The 14,940-nt window shown below is 40.9% G+C and overlaps 2 protein-coding genes across 4 annotated transcripts in view; one reads left to right on the top strand and one right to left on the bottom strand.

The window, feature by feature from the left end:
- Window positions 1-643: 643 nt before the first annotated feature.
- Window positions 644-14,940, top strand: part of LOC145482673 (endothelin-converting enzyme homolog) — a 99,515-nt gene continuing 85,218 nt past the window's right edge. Inside the window, exon 1 of one of the 2 annotated variants that reach the window (XM_081461308.1) lies at window positions 644-1,099. In XM_081461308.1, coding sequence (XP_081317434.1) covers window positions 808-1,099 — 292 coding nt within the window. In that variant the 5' untranslated portion in view covers window positions 644-807. The remainder of the gene's footprint in view (window positions 1,100-14,940) is intronic. The other variant, XM_081461307.1, reaches the window with a different exon arrangement.
- LOC145482747 (uncharacterized) lies at window positions 4,271-14,940 on the bottom strand. Of its 2 annotated transcripts, none has more exons than XM_081461387.1 (2): window positions 6,414-14,940; window positions 4,271-4,824 (listed from the first exon to the last, which is right to left on the bottom strand). In XM_081461387.1, the coding sequence occupies exons 1-2, from the start codon at window positions 6,485-6,487 to the stop codon at window positions 4,554-4,556; spliced, it is 345 nt and encodes a 114-aa protein (XP_081317513.1). In that variant the 5' UTR covers window positions 6,488-14,940; the 3' UTR covers window positions 4,271-4,553. The 2 variants fall into 2 exon arrangements, with proteins under 2 accessions (XP_081317513.1, XP_081317514.1); XM_081461388.1 differs by having other exon boundaries at window positions 12,283-14,940.

The raw sequence follows: 14,940 nt of genomic DNA, 5'->3' as shown, positions 1-14,940 counted from the left end.
CAGGTGTATCTCATCACATGGCAATTTTCCAATTGCCATACGTTTCAAGTGTCAGTGCTCTTGGTTCGATCTTGGTTGACAGCCAATGTTTTACTTCTGCTCAGTATTTTTTATCCGAACTGACCGAAACGAAATTTGACATCCAAATGAAAATTTCAAGTGCTTACTACAGTGCTACTAGTAGGTTTTTCATCACCGTAACTTAGTAAACTCTTCATGTCTAATATAGAAATTATTGCAAACTGACAAGCGTAATTATTTCTTAATCTTCTGCCCTGCTTTATTGTAGTGAATATGATATACTGATCGTAATCAGGCGTGAATTGATCACTCGCAGAATTATTTCTCTTTCGAGCCAAGAATAATCTGAAGAGAAGGCTCGCATAGGTTTCTGTTGATCTGTTAGTCTGGTTTTTGGAATCGAGTCTAGTTCGTTTGCTAGATGTTTGCCACAAATAAGAAGTACATAATCCTTGTTCAAGATAACAAAATGATCTTTTCCTAGACAATCTTCGTAGTTAATGTGGCTAGTCGCGTTGGCGTGCTTGCATGTCTTACGTATGAAAGAAGGCTGGCATTAGAGCTGTGACGTCACTAAGTATCACATACGTGAACACTGGAAATGAATAGAGTTCTTCACCTTAGGGTTAACTGAACAAAATCGCCTTTGTCAAAAGTACTATTACCAGTAGCATCTGTCGTCTAGCGGTGAATCTTGTCAGCTTAAGTGGGCTTAGGTACCCTGACGACGGAATCAAAATAAATCAAACGGCGAAACCATAATCTGTCGAGCGAAACCGACTTTTGATGGATGAAACAAAGACTTGTGAGGATCACAAGGCAAGGAGAAGGACAACGTCTGTGTTGCTGGAGGTTAAAGAAACGAAGAGATGTTCAACGCTTGTGAAACCTCTAATTCTTGCCATCGCTCTGCTGATCATATGTTGTCTTATTCTACTGAATCTCTACTTGATTGAGCGATCAAGACCCAAGGCAGCAGCTGCAGACAAACGAGTCGAATCACCTTCACGGTCACCGGCACCAGAAAAATATTATGGAGGATCATGCTGGACAGCAGAATGCCTACATGCCGCATCAGGTAAGAGCGTTGGTAAATCCCCGGGCAAATCTGATTTATTTTCGTGCCACTGAAAAAAAAAATCTACCAAATGTAAGTCACACCAACTTAAGTAACCCTTGCTTCATTAATTTGATACTGGAGGCATCGATATTAGAGCAATAATTCACCTCCCAATGTTGCGGTGGATAATCTTGGGCACTTTATTTTTAGCTGAGTGTCCCTTATTTGTAGAGGGTTAGCCCGCCTCGGCTAAGCCAATTTTCCTGAAATATTAAAGGGATATGATCACGGCGGTGGTCACAACAATGGATGAATGGATAGATAACCTCGATGAACAGGACAAGAGCGAAAAGCTAATGCGGGGTTGCGTAGGGAGATCTGTAGCTAAAATATAAACATAAAAACTGTAAAATATACACAAAATCTCCAATCTAGGCTAGTAAATCTTGCTCAATCTTGAATTCATAAAGACACGGCATTCATGGAAAACAGCTTTGTTATTAGTACATAATTTTTAGTGCCTCTTTTTAAACTGCTAAATTATTATTTTGTTATCGAAGACGCGCATTTTTTGTCCAATAGGAAAAGAGGAAGGGTCCTATCTCTTTCAGAACTGTTTGTATGTTGTCAAAGATTTCTACTCAAAGCCTTCACTTAATCATTAACTTTCTACACACTGTTGTAAAGTCAGGCCTTATAAGGTCAACGACCGTTCATCAGAATAAATCTGAGAGGAGCCAGACTTAGCATCCAGCCTGCACTGGAATTTCTTCTTGTTTCCGTTAGCAGAGTTAGTAACTGAGAAGTTCTGGATAAATGCCATGAACGTCAGTGGGCTAGTCAAAGAACGTCATCCGGTAGTCGGCCAGTAATCAGTTAAACTTTTAATTATATATTGGGCCAGAAATATATATGAGAGGTAATTTGGCCTCTCTTCTCTTAGAGAATTTCCTGTTCATGAAACGTGCACCACGTTTAAAGGTCACGAAGTAGAAGTATGCCCCATGTAATACGTCACTTCCATGTAATACGTTACTTCCCACCTTCAAGGGCACAAAAAATCGTTTTTTCTTTTGTTTCACAAAACCGGAGTCAGTCATTTTATCTAATGTTTACAAAAGAAAAAATTTAAAAATCTCAAAAAGCGGCTGAGTTATTCAGAAAAAACGTATTCTTAAATGAAGTTAATAAATCAGGAAGGTGTCATAATCGCTTAAATCGAGGAAACCGCCAGGCGAAATTTTCGCTGCAAACGCTCATTTTGGAGCTCGTATTTCATGTTATTTGGTGTTGTTTACATCGCGCATTTCACAAAATTTGCAAATAGAGGCCCTTTACGCTTGCTCTCTAGAGGAAAATTCCAAACAGAAAAACGTCCTTGGACCGAGGAAAAGAAACAAAGAAAGGACCCATTTCTGTGTTGGAAAGAAACGAAAACACCTTTCTGAAAGCCACAATGGTTCTTTAATCAGTATACCTCAAAATTCACAGTTTTTCAAAAAATTGTTTTTCGCTTTTTCAGATAGATCTTATTGGGATCTTTCAATAAAAAAATTCTATGAAAAAAGATTGATTCAAAGTTATGAACGAAAAACGTCTCTGCATTAATTACCTCGGCCAATTGAGAGCTGTCAACGGATGTCTCTGGGTTCCTGGAGGTGGTTTCGAGCCATTTTGGCGAGTTTTACTTTCTGGCGGTTTGGTTCCCCTAAGAGAAACGTTTCTCTTTAGGGGAAGCAAACCGCCAGAAAGTAAAACTCGCTTAAATGGCTCTAAACCACCTCTAGGAACCCAGAGACATCAAAATAACGCAATGCAAATATAGGGTAAACCATTTTATTCAAATTATTTTCTACACGTAGCATTTAGAGTAATTTTCGAAGCATTCTGATACATCGTCTTATAAACGGCTAAAATTGTAACGCAATCGCCCACAGCGTAATTTCACGTATTAATCGTATTCAATGTCTGGGCGGCCTCAGGTGAAGCACAACTTTTGAGTTCGTTTCCGGCGAATTTTCAATGCTTTTCGTGTCGGGAAAATTTTAGTTTTTGCTTCTTTCAAAAGTTATGATTACCTGTATCTGCGTTCAAGAGAACGCAGTTCTAATCGGGTAATGCGGAAGAATTTGAAAATTAAACGAGACTTAACAGAAACTTGAAGTTTGATTGAATGGAATGTAATCCCTCAATGCTTGGTGACGGATAGAACTCCAATCAAACTTCAACTTACAGGTAAGTCTCGTTTCATTTTCAAATTCTATTCTGTCACCGCATTGAGGTCTTACATGAGACTTCAAAGCACACTGCACACTTTTGAAAAATTCCACACAGAATCCATGCATATTCTGTAACACAACACTTTGTCTGCAGAGTATCTATGACACAATAATCCCTTACTCTACAGATTTCAAACATTTTCTGCAAAGTTGTTATCGACATCAACAGGTTAGTTGTAAAACTTAGCAAATGTGGAGGCTGAACTCCACTCAGATGTTGACAGAATCTGTATACACTTGCTTTGGATGTGGCTACAGCACTACAGTACTATGAGGCTGGAACAGTTCAACATTTATCCCAGACCTGTGCATAACAACCATAATCCCTGTTCTTCTAGAAGCTGGCTTAATGATCCAATGAACAATGCCTTATTGTCACCGCGTTTGTATCTTGTGCAAGCTAAGTACATCCTTAGAGTAGTGATCACACAAATGCGAGGATCAGAAGGATATGAAGTAAACTTGACTAGCATTAGCTTAACTCCTGGTTTGGAATTGTTTGAAGTTTCCTCAAGATAAACATAATCAAAGTCTCTGAACTTATCATATCATCAAGGTTAAGATGATGAATACTTTGACCTCTTTGGGCAGATAACTTTCCACAAGATAAACATAATCAAAGTTTCTGAACTTATCAAATCAGCAAGGTTAGGATGATAAATAGTTTGACCTCTTTGGGCAGATAGAACCATTGCAGTTTTTAAGATGAGGTCCCTTTATGATAAATCCTCTGAGTTATATATTGTCTCAAAGCTTCTCAAGGTAGCAAAGTACCTTGCTAACATCCCATATTCGTGTGTATCATGGTGTTGTGGATTTTGTTTTAAAAAAACCCTTTAGAGGTACCTTGTAACTGTAGGATTAGAGCCAAGGGGTTGATAATCCATGACAAAGAAGACCTGGGTCTCTTCATATTAAGAATATGTGAATAAAACAGCGCTGTAATCGTAAGGTTCGAGATTTTACTATGGCTTTACGGGCCCGAAAAGTTTCCGGGGCTTTCAAGTAACGGGCCCCTGCAAGTGTTTATACCACTATATCCTATTCCCTTTTTAAACAGTTCAACTAGAAAATTTAATGCTTGGGCCAAAGTGGGGGAAACACAATCAATTTGTTGGCTACCACAAAATGTATCCACTTCGTAATGTAAGATGAGTACTGTTTACGAGTTCTATGTCTCCAAAATTGTAGGATTATGTCCCCAGCCCTCTTAAAATTTCCCTGCACTTCAAGGGATTACCTGATAATCTGCAAACCATCAGGAACATTGTCTTTATGAATGGACGAAACTCATGCTCTTTCCCTGGCATTTTGAGCATGGTCATGATCAGTTGCTGTGGAAGTGTCCTTGGCACGTCTACTATCAGGTGCACCACCTGTGCATGGCTGGGTAGGCCAAAGGGAACAATCATTATGCCCTCTGCTTCCACCCCTACTATCTTGTGCAGGCAATGAGCAATCAAACTAAATGGGGAAAAAACAGAAAAAATTGTGTTTCCCATATAATCGAAAAAACATCTACATAAGTTGTGCCAGGATCAGGTCCCCAGGATGCATAACAAGACAACTGTGCATTTAGCCTAGAAACAAACAGGTCAATAGGTGGTTCAACCAGATTTTTGTTACTTGTTGAAATGTCTGGCCTTAACATTTCCACTCCTTATTATCAATAAAATCTCTAGACTCTCTGTGAGCCTGAGTATTATTCTTCCCTCAGTGGGAGAAGAGCTGCAGAAATCCAGATCTCTCTCAATACAAAACTGCCAAATATCTCAAGCAGCGGAGTGGCACTCTATAGATTGTGTGCCTCCTATAGAATTAAGGTAGTTAACAGTGGTTGTATTGACCAAATAAATGTTAATATGGACACTTTTCATTCTACCGTAGAAAGCTTTTAAACCAAAAAATACAGCCATGAGTTCAAGGCAATTAATGTGATTCTTTAGTTCAGCCTCAGTCCTTCTGCTTCCCGTTTTTAAATGCCCATGAATGCACCCTACCCTTGTGTGAAGTGTGTGCAGGGTTATGTCAATCTTTACATTTGGGGTACAAAGAGGACAGTCAGCTTTCTCAATATTATCGCACCACCATTGTAATTCTGCAAAGCTATTTTTTTTAATTGCCATAGACTGATACACTGCTAATAAGCCCAAGGCACTGCTTTGGGAGAGGGACACAGTTATACTGACAGAATTCAGAACAAAAACTCAGAGAAAAACAAGTGTCTCAACTGGTCCAAGCACTGACTTCACTCACAGAGTGTGCAGTACACCCCAATTTTGTAAATAAGCAACAAGTATCAGTAACATTAGACTGACATTCATGTATCGTACCTCCTTGTAGATACGAGTCCTCAATATACCCCACATTTAAATGTCCTTTCTTTCTAAGAGTGGCATAAACAGATTTTAAGATTTTCGTAAACGGGCGTAGGGAACAAGAAAGTCCATAAGGTAAACAAATCAACTGAAGTAATTTTCCTCTCCAGCTGAACTTAGCTGTTAATATTTCTCATCAATGGGCACCGAGTAATAAGCATCCCTTAGATCAACTAATGCCCAGTAGCATTTCCTTTTCATGAGCCGGTTAGCAGATTGCAGAGTATCCATCTTGAAATGGTACTGCACATGCTCATTAAGGTTTTCTCGATTTAAAGAGAATACAAGCGTCGTCCTTCTTAGGGCGGATGAACATAGTAGAAATATAGTAGAAGCATATTCTCCTTTACGGTGGGTAGTTTCTTGGATAACTCCTTTATATATATATCAATTTTACAATTTCACTCTGAATAATGTGTTGTTCCCGAAGGGATCGCATATTTCGCTTCAAATAGCATCTTGCTGTGGAAACCCAACAGCAATTTCAATTTTCTAGTGAGTAATACTATAAAGAATAAAGGGGCCAGAAGTAGTATTCTCCCACTGTGATGAAATTTCTTTCAGTCACTGGCTGCAATACAGTCATTAGACATATACAGTATGGGGTCAGGCAATTGGCCCACTTCTTGTGTTGACCTTTTTTCCAACATGGTCGACTGCTGTCAAATACTTTACCTGCTTTGGCAAATCATTCCCAAACAGTTAATCTGTGATTGGGATGGATGAGGAGCATTAACGCATATAATCATTATGTAAGTCAAGCTTCATCAACTCTCCATGCCTTTTATTAAGCCCAGTGTTAGCATTAGCTAACAAAGCAAAGGCATCTGTAGCCTCTTGAAGCAGCTCACTTCCAACAGGTAGTGGTATTATTTGCTCAACAAGCTTGTTTTAAAATCATGCACGTCAAGGCACATTTGCCTTTAAACAAAGACGTTTGTACCTTTTGCACTTAAACGTCTTGTAAACGAACAGATGGGCTCAAATTATCCCATACAACCTGGTTTACACATACTTTTGTCAGGTTTTCACAATTCTCAGGGCAATAATATTTGTTTATCTTTTCCGAGAGTTTTCCCTCTGGCAGTGTCTTTCATAATGTATTTATGACGCTTGCCAGTTCTGAGTCCACATTCGGATCAGTTTCCTCCTCTTGCAGATGCTGTTGATGCTAAGCACTTTGCTTTTACCCTCATTAGAGGGAGGATAGGAGGTGTCAAGCAACTGCGCGACAGACGCGTCCAAATGTATAATGACTATACACTTCTGGCTTTTGCCATTAGCCTCTTCCCGCTTCTACTTCGCGGTGGACTTGCCCTCTTATTAAGGATATCTTCCTCTTGAATTTTCTCGTTATAGGAAATCTCTAGGTCGGCTTTAACCAACTTTTAAGTCTATGGCCTTAGCCATATTTCCGGACACTTCTTGCATGGCAGCTAAGGATATCTTCGTCTTGAATTTCCGTCATAGGAAATGCTTTAACCGACTTAAAAGCCTCAGAAATGGCATTAGCCATATTTCCGGACGGTGTTGCAATACATCTTCCTCTCGAGTTTCCTCGTCAGAGGACATCTCTAGGTCGGCCTTAGCTGACTTAAAACTAAAAGCCTCGGAAATGGCATTAGCCATATTTCCGGGCAGTGTTGCAAATCCTTCTTGCATGGTAGCTAAGAGAGCTGTCGAAGGTCCTTCACCATGAGAAGGAGCAGCGCCATTTTCCACGACATTGGACCTCAATGTCCTCGAGCACTTTTACTTCGAGAGCTATCGCTGCTTTCCTTTTTCTGTCCAGATGTTTCCTTCCTCTGACTGGTATCCGTGTCGTTGTCAAACATTCTAACGTGCTTTAGAGCAAATTATTGCTGAAAATGTTCACTAAAATAAAAAAAACGCTTGTCCGCTCGAAAAGGCGGCAACACACTGAGTTCGCGCAGGCGCAATGCTTTCTCATGTAAGACCTCAATGCGGTGATGGAACAGTCTCGTTCCCAGAGTCTTCGTTCCCCTTGACCAGCGGTTGGAAAACGAGGGTTCTAGGAGCAACCATTTTGAAATAACAAAGGAAATAACCGAATTCTGGCCATCCGGCAATCTCGTCCCTAAAGCCCACGATTCTTCTGGCCTGCGGCAGGGATCGAGAGCTCTGGGCTGGTCCAACACCGGAAGTCCGCGATTCACGGACTTCCCGTCAAATCTGGCAAATCTGATTGGCTGAGAATACGAAACGAATGCTCTGCGCATGCTCAGGAAATCGGATCCTGCCAGAGCTCTCGATCCCTGCCGCAGGCCAGAAGGATTGTGGGCTCTGGGGACGAGAATGCCCATCCGGTTTCACTGCGCAGTCTGTATCTATGGCGCATGCCTGAAATGGTTGCTCCCAGAGCTCTCGTTTTCCGACCGCTGGTCAAGGGGAACGAAGACTTGGAGAACGAGATTGGCGATGGAAGAGAATTCGAGTCAACCTCGTCCCCAAGGCCTTCTCAATGTGCCGCCATTTTGAACATCGTCGAGGAGAAGGCCCTGGGGACTAGGTTGGAGTTTTTGCGTATGTATCTTTCTATGGACCCAAAAAATTCTTCAGGGGCGAATAACGTCATCTCCATGTTCGTCCATGTGCTTTCTTTCGAGTGTCGAGGCGGCTTATTGTGGGCTGTGGCGGATAAAGCCTGGTTCTCAATCCCGTCGACCTACCAGCGACGTAGTCGCCGGTTGCAACTGACAACATATGGCGATCTGTCCCAGTGGGTCCCCGGCGCATCTGCGATGGATCCCCGGGGATGGATCGCCGACGTACTCAAATTTGCTCGAAATGCAAATCAAATTGCGCAATTTTCAACCATTTTACCTGTAAATATGGATCGAAACGTCTTATTGGAGTACGTTGCGTCCGCAGATGATGTTCGCATAAAATAGTTTCATCGCCGACCACCACCGGCTTGCCTGCGAAGTTGAACTCAGCTCAGCTTTGCAGGCAGGCTGGCAGTCACTGCCTGGGATAGATTATGATTCGGCGATAAATGTTCACATATGCCGTAACGATGTCCCAGGCCGTGCCGGCGGGTATGTCCCAGGTATGTCGGCGGCATATGAGATCCAGGCTTACTAATTTGTTTATTTAAAGTTCGAAGTCAGTGTTTATGGCATTTAAAAATCTGCAGACATGTCTTCACGAAATGTGTACGACTTTTCGTACGAACAGAAAGCTGTAGTTTGCTGCGTGTTGTGTACCCTCTTCTCTTCGACCAGAAACCAAAACTGCTTTCTGCTGAAAAAAATTAAAGGAGGAGATGTGTAGTTTCACTTCGTTGTGCGTAAATTATGTAACATAAACCCAACGAAAGTGTTTACATGGACGAAGGACTGGGTATAAAACACGGACTCAGGAATAAAACGCGGACTGTGGACTAAATGCAGCCTACCAACTGCAGTCCGTGTTTTTTACTGACCGGTCGTAATACACGTATAAACGAGAACATACACGTATGCACGTGCTTTGCGATCAATCTATTTGTTTTCGCTCCTGCTGGAGGGAGGCCGATTTCACCTGTTCCTAACAGCTTAGGCACAAAATGCTGTTCTTTGAATTTTTGATTTTTTAACATACCAATCCTACCAAAACTCGAACACACTCTGTAATCTACGATTACTACTAGTTTAAAGAAGAGAATGCATGTTTTGCCAACTCTCAAAGTTTGACTGCGTGCCGAAAACAAACCAGACAAGTTATCAAAATTTCCCGACACCGTTTTTCAGAGAAAGATACCAAGAAGACACGGCGATGTTAATCTTGTCCTCTCCCTCAAAACAGGCCGGAAACGAACTTGATTACTGAACCTCCTGCTCTGTACTTTGGGAAATAGGACACTATACTCGGAAAACCTTAATTAACTTTTTTTAATTTTAATAAATATACCTTTGTAATCTTTAAAGCTTTCAGGAAATATATACTTAACTGGGGTTCGCGTGAAATGTCCGACCGTCAAGTGGCGCCAACGAATAATGGTCATTTGGGGTATACTGATACCTCAGAGATGGTTGGCCACGCGCCGAACTGCATGATGGGTAAATGCTATAATGTGCTTCAGTTTACACGATCTCTCATGCTGTTCGGATCTCTCGATAAGCGACCGAAGGTCCGTTAAAAGCTGAATTGTTTTCGTCTTTCCGTTGTAAATGCTGAAAATTGAATGTTATTCTGCTCCACAATTCTTTGGATTACCTTACCTACACATGATTTATGATAATCGATGAAGACTATAAAAACGTGGGGGTTTTTATGCGATCAATTTTTGTGACAATGAATATTGATTTTGCACATTTACACAAAATTTCGACTTTTCGCTATTCGCTATTCCTGACACCCCAGACGCTCATTAAGACAAAAGGTGTTTCTAAACGTAATTTCTTCTGTTTTAACAGCTGCAAAAGCGTAAATACATCTTTATTAGGTTATCCTTGTGTTTTCTGTTTTCTTAATGTCCGCGATGGACAGCCCTAGCCTGAGTTCAGAGAAGAAAAGATAATAAATTCACTGAATTTCTGTTGCTTAATTGGATAATTAATTAACGCAGGATATTAGATCTGAAGCGGTGACTATTGATGACTATTCGTCACTATTCGCCACCTTTGGCGATTGTTCGCCACTATTTGCACTATTTGAGACTATTCGCACTATTCGGGACTATTCGCTATTCGCTTTTCGCGAATATTCGCTATTCGCTATTCGTGTTTTCCAGACAGCCAAGACAACCAATGCTACTATTACAACAGGCACACCAAAGAACTCCCTGAACTACACAGGAACCAAGCCATCTATGTACAAGACCCCGTGAGAAAGACATGGAATCCTGCTAGAGCCATAGATCAGGGAGAGACCCCTCGCTCGTATTTTATAGAAACTGGAACTGGTGCTCAACTACGAAGAAATAGAATCCATCTTAGACCAAATAATGCTTCCAACAACTTAGCAAACAACTTGTCGAGTTACATTCCTCAAGGAAGTATGACTGCACAATCTTCAAGCGCCAATCCACGAGAGTCCACCACAGCAGGCAATTCAGCAAACAACCCATCGAGTGGCAAGTTGATTATACGGCCCTCAAGCGCCAACCCACAATGTCCCACCTTAACAGAAGCCGAGAAAGGACCAAGAAAATCTCGCGCGGGACGTGAAATCCGAGCACCGGAAAGACTTAATCTCTGACGCTTGCTTTAGTAGTTATTATTAGCATGATACATGAACTCTAGACAGAAAATCCCTATATATTCTAATTTTATTCATTGTCAACGTATATACAAGATACGTGTACCTGAGACATTGGCCCGAATGAATATTTTGTTTTTGTTTGTTTTCATTTCAACTAACATAGTTTTTTAAGAGAAGGGGATGTAACATATTGGCACGTGAGAATTAGCACCTATTGTATATTATATTTTGTGTACGCATATTTAAGTAGGATAGCACATTATGAAAATGTAGAAAGCACACACATCCACGCGGTGTGTATGAACAAGCACACTACACTTCTTTATCCCTCGAGCGACGATTCCTTCCAAATCGACTTGCGAGAAAATACTCTGTTGTACTTAACGGTACATTTGCTGGCTTTACTTGTCTTTCCTCTGGTTGTTCGTTTTAGTGTCTTTCTCTTGAATGCGAGAGCGGGATAGAAAAAAGTAAACGTGTTGCAATGCGATGCTTTCGCCGGGAAATCCTAACCCATCGTAATTGACGCTAGGAGGTCCTGTCGTTCCATTGGTTTCCGGTTTCATAAGGCGAGATAATCTCTTGCCGTGGCGCGACCTTTACGAACTAAACTCTCACGTTTGATTTTGGGAGGAATACATCCGCTTTGAGCGAATTTATAGGGTATGCAGATTTGACTGTTTCGCCAGAGCATTTCAGGGATAATGTCAAACGAAAGAGTGTCGGAAAATTTGGATATCTTAAATTGCACGAAAGTCACCGAACAAAAGACTAAATAAGCACAACTACGTTAGTGACAATTGACTTTGCCGATACCACCCTATCCACGGGAAGGAATTTTTAACCACCATTGTTTAACTGTATCCAATCAGACAGAGGCTAGGGAACAGCAATTTCCCCCCGACACAACTTTTTGTCGCTACGTATTTTGACGGCTTGAAAATTTTCGGGGACAACCCTAATAAAACCAAGAATCCATAATCCGGAATCCGCAAACCAATGGAACAACAGAACCTCTTAGCGTCAATTACAATGGATTAGGATTTCCCGGGAAAGCATCGCATTGCAACACGTTTACGTTTTTCTGTCCCGCTGTCGCATTGAAAAGAAAGACATTAAAACGGGCAAAAGAGCCAAAGGCAAAAAAACAACCACCGGAAAGACAAGTAAAGCCAGCAAATGTAACCTGGCTCGTCTAAATAAGTTTGTCTTTCCCAATAGATTCGAGACTATAATTTCAGATCAACACTATTTCTACACTGATACTGTTACAAATTACCACTACATATTCTTGCCGGCCATCATGTTACAACAATTTATAGAAATGTTGCACACTTACTTCCGTCTGCTTCTCGCTTGCGAACGGATCGGACCACATGTTGCCGGTTAGAAGATGCTAAAAGACTGCCAGACACTCACCGCAATAGCTTGTTGCTTTTGTGCTACTCACCAGTCTTCTCAGGGGAATTTGATCTAGGCAAGAACTGCGTTCTCACCAGGGCCAGGTTCAACAAAAGATGGGTAATTTAGCCTGCAATCAGGCACTTGTGTTTGGGCCGGGGGCGCGAGCGGCGAAGCAGCGAGAAGGCACTCGCTTACATGCCAACGCAAAAAGACGCTTGACACTAGAGAGAGATCCTAGAGCCTGCTCGCAGGCTATGAGTTAAAAAAATCACTAACCCTGACTGGATAGCTTTGTCCAGCTTTTGAACAACCGTGCCAGATGTATAGCTAAGGGTTGTTCAGAACTAGTCAATAAATTTGTAACAATTACAGTTTGTGGTTGAAGTAAAGTCAAGAAAATAAATAACAACAAAATAATTTTTCCCTAAATTTATTAATTAGACATTGCTAAAGTGAATTATTTCTATCGTCATTCATGGTATCTCGATTCCGGATTCCGGATTCCGTTTCCGGATTCCGGATTCTGGTTTCTGGTTCCGGATTCCGGTTTCCAGATTCCATGTTTTAGGGTTGCTCAATTTTCGGTCCTGGGTTCTGTTCGAAGGCTAGTAGTGGGCCGTTTTAATGAATTTGCGATTGAATGAGACAAGAAGACTAGCAGAACTTTTCTCTCTTCTGCTGTTTAGTTTGGAAGCCGAGCTATAGGATTTTCAGGCGGAAAACCGCCTCGGCGCTTGAGCTGTTCCAGTTTAGAGCCGTTGGACTTTCCACCCTTTTATTATTATCTGTATAATAAACAGTGACCGTAAACTGAATCCTTGAAACCTGCTGAGCCAAAAGAACGACAGTACACCATATATAAGAAATATTTACTTTTATCGAGAAAGTATTTTGCGAAGTGTTCTGTAAATCCCATACATTTGCTGTGCTCGAAACGGACGCTACGATCGCTATGAAAGATGAAAATAAAGTCTATCTAGGCAATCGTTGGGGAATGGTTTCTATACGATCGCTAGGATTGCTGAAGCTTTCTAGGTCGCGATCGTATCGATTATATGGAAACCAGTCTTAAGTTAAAGAGCCAAGGACTAATTACCTGTAATTTGGTTATACTTATTCAATAACATAAATTTTCATTTCTCTTAGTACTCGCGCTGCGCTGCAGGTGTTCTTGTGAGAAAATAGTTCGCTTAAAACACGGAGCGATCCTATATAACAAGGCTGAGGTGTTCAGCCTGCCAATCGCAAATTCCAACGGACGACCAATGCTCCCATTTGATTGGCTTATTCACTCAGGTCTAATTTTAGCGCGTTGCCACAAAATTCTGGAGAGCGACGGGTGTAATTTTCTGTTTTATTTTAGAAGAAAGTAATACCTTTTGAACTAAATGAACGGTAGCTGCAGGAGAAGTTACAAAGATAATTGACTTTTTGTATTTCAACTTCGAAATTTTGTTCTTCCACTTGCGAAAGCGTATCGTATGAATTCGCGCTGTTTGCTCAAATTTATAAAATGCCCTGTCTGCTATTTTTGATGCCAGAAAAGAAAATGGAGTATCCGATTATTAAACGCGGTTGAGAAATAAGTTTGGAAACTAAAACTCTTAAAAGTCTCAGATAAAAGCAGACTGCGAAGGTAATACGTTATATCTAAAGTAAAATGGTTATTCTTCAGCCCGGTTATAAAAGAGCTTCCATAAGGTGAACATTGGCAGCTGTTGTACTCTTGCTGCTCAAATTCTGTCGGTCTTTAGCGAACGCGATTTTTGTTTTTTTGTTTTTTTGCATTCAGCCATGAGTCTTCCTTCTCTTTTCTAACGTCAATATTCAGGCGAAATCTCACTTTGCCATTTTTCAAGTTCTCTCTGTTTTCTTCGTATTACTTTTTGTGTTTTTTGTTTCTAATTTCTTTGAGGAATAGCTCAGCACTGTTCAATTTGCATTTTGTTTGCACAATCATAACTCTCATAAATCTGAATAATTTTGAATATCCCTCCAAAATCCGCCTGTGAACACAGGCCAACCAAATCACCTTTTACGAGATTTGCTGTCCTTCTCGGCATGCTCAGATAAATGGAAACAGGTAGCTCGTTAATCGCGGGCATCAGCTTTGTTATTTTAGTCAGCGGCGAAATTTGAATGTTTCGTGAAGTGACGAAGAGAATTCATCGTTCTTGTTCCTCCAAAGGCTTCTTCCAGTGTTAATATAAGTTTTATTTTCACTGTATTTTTATTATTTACAGTTTATATTTTTCTATGTAAATGACTCTGTTGTTTTAACGAAATTTCTCCACGACTTCTGCTGTTGTGCGACGGTACCAGACTTCGGCTTTCCACCATTACACAAAAGAAGCCAACAAGGTGCTTCAAAGGTGGCGTGTCCTTGCCTTTTATAAGCTCGCTCCGTGTTTAAGTTTCTTGTTTTTGTCCTATATCTGATCTTGGGGATGATGCTTGTTTCTTCCTATTTAATTTCGCCAGCGCAAAACATACGACGCCAAAACTCCGTTAGGGGCGGAGTTACACCTTGCTGTCAATGCAATATGGCTAAATGTGTGCTTAGTAAATGGTTTGAACGACCAAATCTATGTTT

This window comes from Orbicella franksi, chromosome 3 (assembly GCF_964199315.1).
Source record: "Orbicella franksi chromosome 3, jaOrbFran1.1, whole genome shotgun sequence".
NCBI lineage: Eukaryota > Metazoa > Cnidaria > Anthozoa > Scleractinia > Merulinidae > Orbicella > Orbicella franksi.
This window is presented reverse-complemented; position numbering and strand designations above follow the sequence as displayed.

What these genes read in the sequence shown, in the direction of transcription:
- LOC145482747 (XM_081461387.1), bottom strand. Translation starts at nt 6,487, where the DNA reads ATGATTATATGCGTTAATGCTCCTCATCCATCCCAATCACAGATTAAC. An exon ending in GGAATGATTTGCCAAAGCAG is followed by an intron (nt 4,825 to 6,413) that starts GTAAAGTATTTG and finishes TTCCCCATTTAG; the next exon opens with TTTGATTGCTCATTGCCTGC.